Source organism: Tenrec ecaudatus, chromosome 14 (genome assembly GCF_050624435.1).
Source record: "Tenrec ecaudatus isolate mTenEca1 chromosome 14, mTenEca1.hap1, whole genome shotgun sequence".
Taxonomy (NCBI): domain Eukaryota; kingdom Metazoa; phylum Chordata; class Mammalia; order Afrosoricida; family Tenrecidae; genus Tenrec; species Tenrec ecaudatus.
The window spans coordinates 31536071-31548870 of NC_134543.1; the positions used below are offsets into that span (position 1 = coordinate 31536071).

Below are 12800 nucleotides of genomic sequence, written 5' to 3' on the forward strand. Positions count from 1 at the left end.
CATTTTATTGGGGCTCATACAACTTTTATCACAATCCACACATACATCAATTGTGTAAACCACACTTGTACATTCGTTGCCTTCTTCATTCTCAAAACACTAGCTTTCTGCTTGGGCTCTGGGAGGAATCAGATCCTCATTTTTCTTTTTTGTTTTTCCCTCCTCCCTTGCCACTCCCTCCTCCCTCATGAACCCTTGATAATTTATAAATTATTATTTTGTTATATCTTACACTGCCCGACGTCTTCCTTCACCCACTTTTCTGTTATCTATCCCCCAGGGAGGAGGTTATATGTTGATCCTTGTAACCAATTCCACAATTTATATTTATATAGTTCAATGCCATTGATTATAACCTTCGTGTAGGACAGCCATTACTGATCTCCTTTTCCAATTTATTCTACCACCATTGACATAGTCTCATGCCCCACTTGGCAACAACTCTTTTCCCTTCACCTATGGTAACCATCAGTCAAGCCCCGCCCCTGTTGGCTTTCTTGATATAGTATTTGCATATTATGCACTTCCATCATTATCTTGATATAGCATTTGCATATCATACACTTCCATGTTTAAATTGCTTCTTCTACAGTCTTCCTGTTCTTTTCTTTCTTTCTTTTTCCAGTTTTTCTTTTCAATGTGCAGATTTTGCTTGTGTACAAGATTGAAAATGCTATGGCTTGAGTCAGGCACACAGTCTTCAGAGTGACATGCTTGCTTTTTAAATCCTTTCATGAGGTCTGTTGCAGCAGATTTCACCAGTGCAATATGTTGCTTGATTTCCTGAGGGCTGCTCCCATGACCATTGCTTGTGAACCAAATAAAATGAAACCTGTGACAACTTCAATCTTTTCTTTGTTTCTTGTGATATTGCTTATTGGCCCAGTTTTCTTGTCTCTCAGTGTGTCATACTGTGGTGGCCAGCATGTTGCTGTTGTGATACTGGAAGTTATAGCACTGGTATTTCAAATACCAGCAGGGTCACCTCCAGTGGAAAAAGTTTCTGGGGAGCTTCCAGACTAAGACAAACTAGGAACAAGAAAGAGGAGGTCCATTTCTGAAAAATTAGGCATCGAACACCTTATTTCTAACAGCAGAGCAACGTCTCCAACCTAGGCTACACATTATTACATCAACTCTAATTTAACGCCATTACTTGCCAGGGCATAATCCCAAACAGGGCGCTGAAACGTAAGAAAACTACCATCAATGCTAAAACTCCAAGTCCCGAAATGCGCGGGGGGCCTGTCGCCACCGCCTCTCTTTAAGGGCATCCTCTTTCTTCCTGGGAGTTGTAGTCCTTTGGGCTTCTCACTTCCGGGAAGCGGGAGAGGACGCCCCTACGTGGAACTACATCTCCCAGGAGATTGTGCAGGTCCATCTCCGCCCCCGCCGGCGTCGGGCTCCACCCCCAAGGCCCCCTGCTAAGGCTGCACTGCACGCCTTCCTGTGAGTCAGAGCTGGGAGAAGTTCACTCCGATCAGCTGATCCCAACTGACACTGGAGAGGAGGAAGCCCGGGAGGCAGTCAGGGAGGAGGGGGGCGGAGATGGAGATGAGGATGGATCCTGCGGGGCCCTAACACAGCGCCGCCCCACCGACGTCCCGCGGTCCCCCGATGCCTCCTCGCCCGCGCGGAGCAGCTCCTTGGTGGGGTCCCTGGGCCGCCGCCGGCGGGGAGGGGAGGGGAGGGAAGGGCCCGGCCCAGGGCTGGGCGAGCGAGCGAGGACCCGGGGCTCCCGCTGCCCCCGGGAGGAAGGGGGGGCGGGTGCGGCCTGGGTGGGGGTGGGGTGGTGTAAACAATGGATTCAGCTCCGGGCTCTGCCGCCGTGGGGTGGATTTTGGGGGGCCTTCTTTGTTCTTAGGCGCCGCTCCTGCCCCTTGGGTACTGGTGGTGGTGGTGAGGAGGAAGGAAGGGTGAGGAACCCCGGGCCCGTCCCGGAGAGGTGCCCGGAGGTGGGGAGGCCCAGTGGGCAGATTGTTTGCTTGGTCTGGGGTGGGGGTAGGGGGGTGCGGGGTGGGATGATATCCCTTGAAGATGGATTTTCTATTTTTCCTCAATTGTGACAAGTTTTGATTTTTGCTGTGTATTGGGAGCTGACAGGGCCCGTCTGAGTTTCGAGTTTCATGTGGGACCAAGGTCCCTCAGCCCTGGTCTTGGCCTTGCTTGTTTATCTAAAAGTAAGATTGATAGGTTGATTACTCTAAGGGGGAGGGAGGAGTGATCGTAATAAAGATGGCTTTCCACTTGGCTTGGGGGCAAGGCCAAGGGGAGTTGGGATTATAATTGTAGGAGAAGTGGCAAACGCCTCAGTGAACCCTTTTCTTTCTTTTTTTTTTTAAAGGTTATTTTGAAGTTAGTTCTTAAGTGACAAAGGGAACGCTCATTTGTTTTGACTCACTGTGGGCCTGGTTTTGTGGTGGCCAGAGTGAAGGAATTCTGCCTCCTGTTGCTCTTTTTTTCACCCCCAGCTAGATAAAAAACAAAAGGAAGTGCCAGGATTGCTTTTTATTGTTTTCAAATATTAAATGGTAACTATTGTTTCCAGGTTTCCAGCCTTTCTGTCAACATTCTCCTCAAGCTGAAACAGTCCTGACAAGGCTAAGCAGACCTACCTGGATCTTTATGATGGGACTAAAGTTTTTGGTGGCTTTTGACTTTGGCAGTTGATTAGCTTCTCCCTCCTTCTCTCCTTATGGTGGGGTGGAGTTGGAGGAGGTTGCCCCTTCAAGGACAATTTGCTCCGATGATTTAGGTCTTCAACTGAATGAACAGGGAATTTCAGTCTGGTAACTAGCCAGAGGGTCTCTAGGGAGCTTTGGGTTTAGAGGAGGTGGTGCTTTCCAAATGGAGGAGCCTGAGTCTAGAGTTTGAGAAGACATTTCAGTTCATTGCAAACTGTAAGTTCCAGAAGCAAGGATGAGATTCCTCAGGGGGGTTTGGTCTAATCATTCCCCCACCTCCCTTTTTAAAGGGCACTTCTGTTTTTAGGTGAGTGAAATTTTTTTCCTTCCTCTGTTGTAGATCTCCCCCGACACGCTGACTGGAGGTTGGATTCTACTGAAACACTCCTGACCACTCCCTTTCATTGGTTGGCTGAGGCCCAACCAATGAGTCCACCAATGTGCTCCAGGCAGACCTCTTTCCAATAGCCATAAAAGACACTTGTCAGGTTAAATTTGACCCTGTCTTAGTTTGCACTTTATGGAGGATGAAACCCTGAAGCCCAACCACCACCCTTGCTGCTGATTCAGGAACCTGGGAGGCAGGGAATTCACAACACCCAGAAGCTCTCTTGCTTTTGTTTAAGGTGGCTGGAACCCGGGAGCACTCTTCAGACTCACAGCCCTTGTCTGCACTGGGAGGGAAGAGCCTGCGCCGTCGGATGGTGGGTGTTCCCACTTCAGACAGAGTATGAGTGCCCAGACGTCCCCAGGGGAGAAGGGCCTGAACCCGGGACTCATGTGCCAGGAGAGTTACGCCTGCAGCGGGACAGACGAAGCCATCTTTGAGTGCGACGAGTGCTGCAGCCTGCAGTGCCTGCGCTGCGAGGAGGAACTCCACCGGCAGGAACGCCTGAGGAACCACGAGAGGATCAGGCTCAAACCTGGCCACAGCCCGTACTGCGACCCCTGCAAGGGCCCCAGCGGCCATTCCCCCTGTGGGAGGCAGAGGGCCGCCGTGAGGTGCCAGACCTGCAAGATCAACTTGTGCCTGGAGTGCCAGAAGCGGACTCACTCGGGGGGTACCAAAAGGAGACACCCGCTTACGGTGTACCATGTCCCGAAGGCGCCCGCGTCCCTGGAGGAAGAGGAGATGGACGTGGAGACCCAGAGGAAGAAGATGACCGAGAAGGTTGTGAGTTTCCTCCTAGTAGATGAGAATGAAGAAATTCAGGTAAGCCTCTGGGCGCAGTGGGATTCAGGAGGGAGTGGGGGCACATCTGTCGTGGGAAGGTGGCTCCCCCCCCCCAAAAAAAAAAGTCCAGGAGGAACTTGGGTTTTTCATGATTAAAAGGAGGCACGTCCGGAAGGCTAAACTGGCATGGTATCCAGAGGTAGTCACTGGCCTGCGGTGTGACTTGGGGCCGAATTACTTGACCTCTCTGAGCCCTGGTTTTCTCCTCTACCACGTGGGTGGTTGTGAGGATGGAATGGGACCGTGTTTGTGAAGCACAGAAGCAGCCACTTGGTGCTCCGGTTGCTGGGAAGAGCCGATGGCGCACCGTTCTCTGAGTAGGCACACCTGGCAAGTTGGGGCTGCAAGTCAGGGATGGGAGACTGTGCACGTGTAGGGAAGAAACACTGACAATGGGTCCCCCGGGGGTGAGAGGCAGTGAGGTCGGAGCCTGCTAATCTCCATGGGCGAGAGGCAGGTCTTTAAAAAGTGGCTTCTGATAAGGAGACTTTTCTCCAGATGGCCTCTTATTTTTTCACATAGAGGCTTCTGATCAGTACAAGTCAGCGCGGGCATCTGGGATTAGAGAATGACTAGGAAATATTTCATTTGCTTCTGAGTGAGCTGAGGAGGCGGTATTATGCCACCGACCGACCGTTAGGTACAAGTTGGGGAGGTGTTACGGCGGGAGGTGGGAGCGATTAGGCTGTGGGCGTGTGGGGGAAAGATGAGGCTGTCTATTCCTAGAAGGGTTCCTCTACAGTCTCTGAAACCCGCAGGAGCAGTTCTCCCCTGCCCTGTCCCTGTAGGGTTGCTATGAGTTGGAACCCAGTTGACGGCAGTGAACTTGGGTTTTTACATTTTGAGTGTGATGTCTAAGAGCAAGAGCTTTGGAGGGACAGCTACACGCATTCATATCTCGACTCTGACACACATTGACTCTTAAATCGGGGCACGTAGTGTCTGGTACAGGTTTGTCATTGGAGTATTTGTGGTCTATTAACTCAGTACTTTGGTTGTGGCCCTGTCGGCATACGAATTGGGTTAACTGCAAGGGCGGCAGTTTGAAACCAACACCTGGCTCCGTGGGCGAAAAACTGGACTTTCTACTCCCATGAGCAGTCGTAGTCTCAGATTCTCGTAGCGGCAGTTCCACCCTGTCCTTAGAACATCCGCGACAGGAGTCAGCATCACCCTGATCGAAGTGAGTGTTTTATTCTGTTTGTTATTTTTGGTTGTGAGGGCTTCGAACGCTCCAGATTGCCGAGTACCTAAGTTCCCTGTGGAAAAGCTCCCCAGTTGTCCACTACGTATTTTCCATCTCTACTCCTTTTCCTCCTGTGGCTAAATTGTGTGTGGGAATGAGTTACCTCGATTCCTTTTTACTTCCGTCGTCAGCTAAATACTTTGCAAACACAGACTTTTCTTTATTGTCTTGAGAGGAACTAAATAGAGTTATGGAAGAGTGACCCAGATCCCATCCGGCCTCCCTGGTCAGCATTATTGGCTTCGTTCTGGTGATGCTCTAATTGGTTGGCAGTGGACTGAACATTCTGGAAATGGAACACTGGAATCTGCATGGTTCTTGTTGGTGCTGCTGTCAGTTTCCCCAGTGCTCGCCTGTGGGCAGAGTTTGGGTAGCAGTTGCCTTTAGTAGAGGGAGGAGAACATCTGAGATGGTGTGTTGGCACCAAAAATAAGGGTTCTGGGGGATATGGGGGAGGCCGTCTTATTTCCCACTACGTTTTGTACCTTGTAGAAAATTCAGAAAATAGAAGAAAACGGTGAAAAAGACATACCTATGCCCTTCATCTTTTCCCCTTGAAGTGCGTAATATGTGTTGATTGTAAAGATTCCTCTTGCCTTTCTCCCTCTCATACGCGCTGGCCCAGGAAAGAGCAGCTCATTCGTTGTAAGCAGTGGATTTGGACATAGAATTCACTTTCTTTAGGTGATGATCTGCTCTCCTAGAGTCCGAAGTGGAAAAATACCTGGGAAATGTCTGGTTCCATTTTCTGATAGGTGAATGTCCAAAACCATTTGAAAGACGATCATCTGTTACAAAACTAGTTATAAACAGCTGATTATAAACTCCTGGAAAGCAAGTGTCATGACGGGTGCTTCTTATTAGTGTCCAGGGACGCTGTCAGCATTGACGTGATTGATGGGCATTGCCACATTTTAACTTCTAATGGGGAAAAAAAGGATACCATGTATCCAGTAAGAAAACAAAACAAAAAACAAACCCATCCGAAAATCCTATTAAATGGCATACAATGAAGAGTTTCCCGTCCACTTAGTCTCCTGTAACCGTTAGCTGTATGTCCTAGAATTTTTTTCTTGTGTGCTTGTGACTGCAAACACACATCCTTTGCACGTTAAATCCCACATGAAGCCTAGTGGGCTCGCTGTTGTGTACTTAGCTTTCTTTCACTAAGGGATGCCCTTGGTGGAATTTCCGGTAGCAACACACTGAGGTCAACATTATTTACAGACTGCCTCGTATTTCATAAGATTTCCTCCCCCATACTTTAGCCTGTTAATGGATGATATTTGAGTTAGTTTATAAGACTGGATGTGTTGATTAGCCTATGAATCTATTTAGAAGCAGACTGCTTTTGTCAACAGATGGGTTTATTTTAAATTTAGACAGATAGTACTGAGTGTTTGGACCTTCTTAAACTCTGAAGTACTTCGTAGGTCTTCCCCAAATCTTGGGTTCATACTAGCTAAAATATAAAGAACGCTTACTATGGTGCTAGGGATTGTTCTTAACATCGTGCATTTACAAGGAGGCTTCAAAAAGTTCATGGAAAAATGTGGTTCTCTTTTAATTCCATTTTCCCACAAAACTTTTGAAGAACCCTCATATTAGTTTACTATTGCTGCTGGAACAAATTACCACAGAATTTGTGGCTTAAAATACCACAGTTTTATTCTTGTACGTTTCTGGAGATCAGTCCTAAAATGGCTTGATAGGGCTGTACTCCTGGAGAATCTGGAAGACTCCATTTCCTTGCCTTCTATAGTCTCTAGTTGCATTCCTTGGCTTGTGGGCCCGGCTTCCATCTTCAAAGCCAACAGCAAGGCATTTCCTAGTAGCTCTCTTTGTCCGTTGTGTCCACTATCCCTCTACCCCATTGTCTTCTGTGTCTGTGGGCCTCCTGTGTGTATGTTGGGCCCACCTAGATAATTCAGCTTTCTTAATAGCATATCTGCAAAGTTCCCTCCCCCTGGAAGGTGACCTAGTAGTCTCAGGTTCTGGGGATTAGGATGTGGACAGCTTTGGGAGCCTACCATACTCCTTAAGTAGATGGTGTATTGTAGACGAGGATACTAAATCAGAGAAGTGAAGTAACATGCCAAGGACATACAGGAAGTGGTGGAGCAGGGATTTGAATACATATCTAGCTCCAAAGTCCTTGAGGTTAACTATTAACTCTTGCTGAACAAATTATTTCTCTAAACAAATCATTTAAACTCTCTAATTAAGTTGAAGGATGAGGCTTTCTCCTCCTGTAAAGATTCACAGTCTCAGGAACCCACAGGGGCAGTTCTACTCTGTCCCCTTAGGGTCACTGAGGAGTCAGCATCTATTTTGATGACAGTGTGTTTTTTGTTTTAAATGGTCAAGGGCACCAGTTCACTAATCCCCTGGCTGATCTGAGGGTCCACTGAAACATCAGCTGCCCACTTGACTGGTTCATGGTGATCCCTCATCTAAGTAGAACCGAGCCCCCATTGGGATTTTATGGCTGTGACTTTGGAGGTGCTCCTGTGTGAATTGGCGCCAGGGACTTTGAAATGAAACGTGGCTCTGTGAATCTAAGACGGGGTATTTGTTGACAGATTCCTTCTAGCAATAAAGACTCTCCAAGTCGGGCTAGCCAGCCCCTCTGGTTTTCTTTTCGTGTGTGTGTAGGCAGTTATGTGCTCTGGTCTTGTTCTATGTTATGCATAGGGACGACTTTAGCAGCTTGTACATTGGAGCTGTTTGAGGTTTCTTCTGAAGATTTGTGGCTTTTGGAAAACCCAGGAGAACAAAAACTTCCCCTTAAGGGTTCAGATTTTAATCATGTTCTTATTGTCATTTAAGGGTGTACTCAAGTGGTACCTCTGGGGAGAGACTGACTTTTGGTTGCAGAATCAGATCCATTATCTTTAGGGCCAGAAAGTCATCCTGTGGCTCTTCAGTGGCCACAGCTGGCACGTTAGCTCAAACTCAGAAAACTCAGTGCCGTCAGCTTCAAGTCCAACTCATACCTGTGTGGCACAGGGTTTCCGAGACCAACCTTAAAAAAAAATTATCTTCTTATTTTTTTGTGACTCTTTATAAGAGTAGAGAACCTCATCTTTCTTGCTAGCTAAAGACATTCATTAATTCATCACTTTTATTAAGCATATATTAGATGCCAGGCCCTTTCTGGGTATGAGGGTCATGGGGTTAATACAACGTGCAAAATTAAGAAAACTCCCCGCCTGCATAGAGCTTACCGTCAAAGGAGGAAAGCAGGCAGATTCCATACATAAGGGACACAAAGTTTCATCCTTTTTTTTTTTTTTTTTTGCCTTCATTCATACTCATTAAGGGAAACGTCGGACAGTATAAGAGTAAGACATGACAAAATAATAACATAAATTATCGCGGGTTCATGAGGTAGGGGAACAGGGAGGGAGGCGGAAAAATTAGGAGCTGATACAAAGGGCTTAAGTGGAGAGCAAATATTTTGAGAATGGGGAGGGCAACGAATGTACAGATGTGCTTGACACAATTGATGTATGTGTATGGATTGTGTTAAGAGTTGTATGAGTCCCTAATAAAACGATTAAAAAAAAGTTTTAAAAAGTTTGACGTCTAGTTCACCTATCATACAATGTAATAGTTCAGTCATATTAAGAAGAGTTGGGCAGTCACCGCCATAATCAGTTTCAGAACATTTTCTTCTCATAGCCACTGAGGGTAGCTCCCCATTTCCCGCAGCCTCCTCTGCCACGCCCTTACGTAATTCATCCAGTGACTCCCTCTCTAGATTTTCCAAGTCCCAGTATCGTTTCATCTCATTTTTCCACAAACCTTTTGAAGCCCCTTTTTACAGACACATTAAAAAGACAGGATGTGATGTTCCTGAATAACCAAGAGGGATTTGGTCAGGGAACATGTCCGAGAGGTAACATTTATACAGAATCTGGTGGGGATGGGTGGAGGGCAGAGGTGGGAGGGCCCACTTGAAGTATAGAAAGAATGTGGAGGTGCGGGGAGGGAGAGGCAGACGTGGTGGGGAGGGTGCCGATGTGACTGGAGTGAGTCTGGAGCAGGCAGTCTGGAAAAAGGTCAGTCTTAATTATCTAATGTTGCTGCAACCAAGGCACCACACAACAAAGAGCACTCCCTCACTGCTCTCCCTGGAGAACCAGATCAACCTTGTAAGACAATAGAACTGTTCGCTAGGGTTTCTGAGATAATATCGTAACAGGAGCAGACGACAGCTTCATCTTTCTCCCCTGAGTATATTTGAACTGATGACCTTGGGGTTAACAGCCTAACTCGTAGTCTGCTACACAACAAGGGTTCCTTATCCATAGGTGTAAAACCAAACCAAACTCACGGCTGTCGAGTGGATTCCGACTCAGAGCGACTGTAGGACCCGATAAAAACTGCCCTGAGAATTCCTGGGACTGGGACTCTTTATGGGTGTAGAAAGCCTAGGCAAAGATTAGGGGTTAGGCTTTATAACCTAGCATTTTTAGGGCACACAGTTTGGTCCATAACAAGGTCTGGGGAGAAGCAGGTGCCAGCTGGTGTGGGCCCTTGTCGGCCATAGAAACGTTTGGATTTTACTTTCATGAGAAACACCATGCCACTCTACGCTGGGTAGTCACGTGCTCAGATACAGGTTTTGAGAGCTGGCTCTGGGCTGGGTTATGAAGATTGGGGTGTGTTGCGGCTCTGCACAAGTGCTGGTTTGGTGTTGTCATTGAGACGTGAGATGGCGAGACACGGGTGAATGTGGGATAAAGTTGAGGTCAACCAGCGGAGAATTCTGATAGTTTGGCGGGAGGATGAGGGAATGCGAGGATTGAGCGGCGACTCCTCTGCTTAGTTCTCTGGGTTTTAGCATCCTAACTTGATAGAAGGCAAAAATCTTTAAGAACTCGATTCACATGGTACAGAATTAAATTAGTTTCCTGCTGTTACCTAATGCAGCGATTAGATTTTGCCTGGAGTGGCTCCCCAGGGGACATTTGGCCCTGTCCAAAGGCTGTATCACAACTGAGGGGGGGGGGGTCATGTTTTCTGACCAGTGGGTGCAGTGCACAGGGCAGCCCCCCTACAGCAGAGCTCCAAACTCTGAGTTGAGAAACTAATCTAGCAGGGGAAGGTTTGGCCTAGTAGGAGAGCTGAATTCAAAAAAGGGGGAAGATTAGGGGCAAAAATTTTAATGCATGTACTTTTCTCCCTGTTTTGGTTCTGTTTAGTCCTCAGAAAGAATCCAACTAATGAAATAATACTTTGTTTTGGTGTATCTGTAACCTCTCTAGTGAAAAGGCTGAGACTTTTCTGGGTTGTATGTGTTTGGTGTTTAACTTGTGAGGTAGGTGACAGTTTAGAGTGGTCATCGGTTTTACATTCAACAATCCATACACTTTTATTTCAGCCCATCCATTGCCATCCTTTTAATATACTATCACCTACCCAGCTTTCTTGCTGTTTCCTGTTTCCATCCATCCTTCTTTCCCAGCTATTTAAATTTGTCCTTGAGTAAATCCAGCCCTTTTGATCTTAAATGGTTGATTACTACAGGGGGGGCTCAGTTCCAGACCTGAAGAGTGCCTAAAGACTGTGGTCTTGGGGATCCCAACAGTCTATCAGACCAGTAAGCCTGCTGTTCTCTTATGATTATGAGTTTTGTTCCATGTATGCATTGATTTGCGTAGGCCTAAGTAGAACTATAGTAGGAAAGTTAAAGGGCTCACAGATGCGTTACTTAGACCCCTAATACCATGGTTCTCAACCTTATGTCGCGACCCTTTCAGACAGTTCCTCATGTTGTGGTGACCCACCACAACCATCACATTATTTTCGTTGCTACTTCATAACGGTCATTTTGCTATTGTTATGAATTGGGCGACCCCTGTGAAAGGGTCATTCAACCCCCAAGGGAGTCGCGACCCACAGGTTGAGAACCGCTGCATAATAAATGAATGCTCCACACCAGCGAGTCATCTTTGATCTCTTGAAACTCAAGGCAACACCCTTAGCAAATAACTCAAAGGTTAGAAGAATAAAATTTCCCACAATTAGAGTTCTTCGGAACAGAACCAAGTCCGTTGAACAGCAACCCTACCGAAGGTTTCTGGGACCGTCAATCTTTATGGGAGCAGACAGCCTTATCCTTTGCTTGAAGAGATGAGGGGCTGGTGGCTTTGAACTGCCAACCTTGTGGTTCTCCGCCCAGCGGTTAACCACAGTGAGAAGAGGATAGTAGTTTCCCACCTCTGTTGGCGTCTTCTGAGGGATTCAGACATTTCTTTAATCAAAATGTTTTCCAGTCAAGGGGAAAAGTTTGCCAAAAATTAAAATTTGCTCCCCCCTTCTTACTTGAAAATCATACAACCTCTTCCTAATTGCTCCAGTCTCCTGTTCTACAAACTCTATTCCTCTGCACCTTCGAAGAGAACAGAGGCAAACACACACTGACTGGAGATCTCACCTGTTTCCTGACTCCTGATTGGAATGCTAGAAGTGCCAACGAGCTGCTTGCTCTTCAGGCCCAAGGACTCCTGAACCGAAGTCCTCTCCTGCTGACTATGCAGGGTGATGAGGAAGTTCCATCTTGGTGCCCCAAGAATGGCCAGTAAGAGGTTTAGAGAAGGTGTCCACCTGGGACAGGCCTTTCTGGCTCCCAAAGCGACAGCCCTTTCTGAATTGGGAGCCCAAGAAGTGAGTCTTCTCCATCCTTCCCTCGGTGAAGGCAGCAGTGGACCTCACGGAGGCCGCTCCTTTAAGAAGAACCATCACGTTGCTTGGCGGTTTCCCTTGTTTACAGTCCCAGAATAGTGCCGCTCAAAATACTGGACTTTGCTTTTTTTTTTTTTAATTAGCTAAAAGAGACAGTATTCTAGTGGGATTTAGGATTGCAAATGAGTGGAGAATGTTTTCCTACTTTATGGGAAGTCTACCATCACCTGGCTGTGCTGCCCTGCCACATTTCTGTCCCACTTCTGACTTCAGTCTCCTCTGCTGTTGACCTCTTTGGCTCTGGCGGCTGCTGCCGGGTATGGGGTAGCTTCTTGGGGCATGGCCTGTTTCAGATGGGTGGGCAGAAACCCCTCGGGACTTAATTGTGGCCAGTAGGTCAGGAACAAGTTGGGATCTTTTGAGTGGTTGAACTTCCCCAGTTTTCTTTTCAGACGGCCCAACTGCTGCAGCCTAAGAACGCATGCTGGGCTGCGTGGGAACTTCTTAGGGGTCATATTAAAAAGAAAAACTCACCACCAGGCAGCACCGGAGCTCTGCTGAGGGGCTGTCTGCCAGAATCCCAAGTAATCATTGGCTGCGCTTGGGGCGCCTCCTTCCCCCACTGCTACCTTTGACCCCTGTGAAAGCCCCCTTTGTTTGGGAGTTGCTGGTAGAGGGAGCACTGTGTGTGGAACGGCTGGGAAACACAAGGTTGAGGATAACTCAGACAGAGGGTTGAGAGGGCCCCCGTTTTAGGTGCCTTCAGCTTCTCTCAGCCTCTTCTGAATTTTCTCAGACTTAGGCTCACCCCTGAATATCAGGCTTCAGGCATTTTATCTACAAGCCTGTCTCAAAGTTGACCCATATAAGCAAGCCGCTGGATCACTATGAATCAGCTTTTCAGGGAATCTAGCTCTGACTGTTTCAAGTTATCCCCTGTTTG

General features: G+C 47.4%; 1 protein-coding gene across 2 annotated transcripts in view; it reads left to right on the forward strand.

The window, feature by feature from the left end:
• The first annotated feature begins 1469 nt into the window (after positions 1–1469).
• Positions 1470–12800, forward strand: part of ZFYVE1 (zinc finger FYVE-type containing 1) — a 66113-nt gene continuing 54782 nt past the window's right edge. The window contains exons 1-2 of one of the 2 annotated variants that reach the window (XM_075530581.1): positions 1470–1649; positions 3025–3897. In XM_075530581.1, the coding sequence (XP_075386696.1) occupies positions 3415–3897 (483 nt within the window). In that variant the 5' untranslated portion in view covers positions 1470–1649; positions 3025–3414. The remainder of the gene's footprint in view (positions 1650–3024; positions 3898–12800) is intronic. The other variant, XM_075530582.1, reaches the window with a different exon arrangement.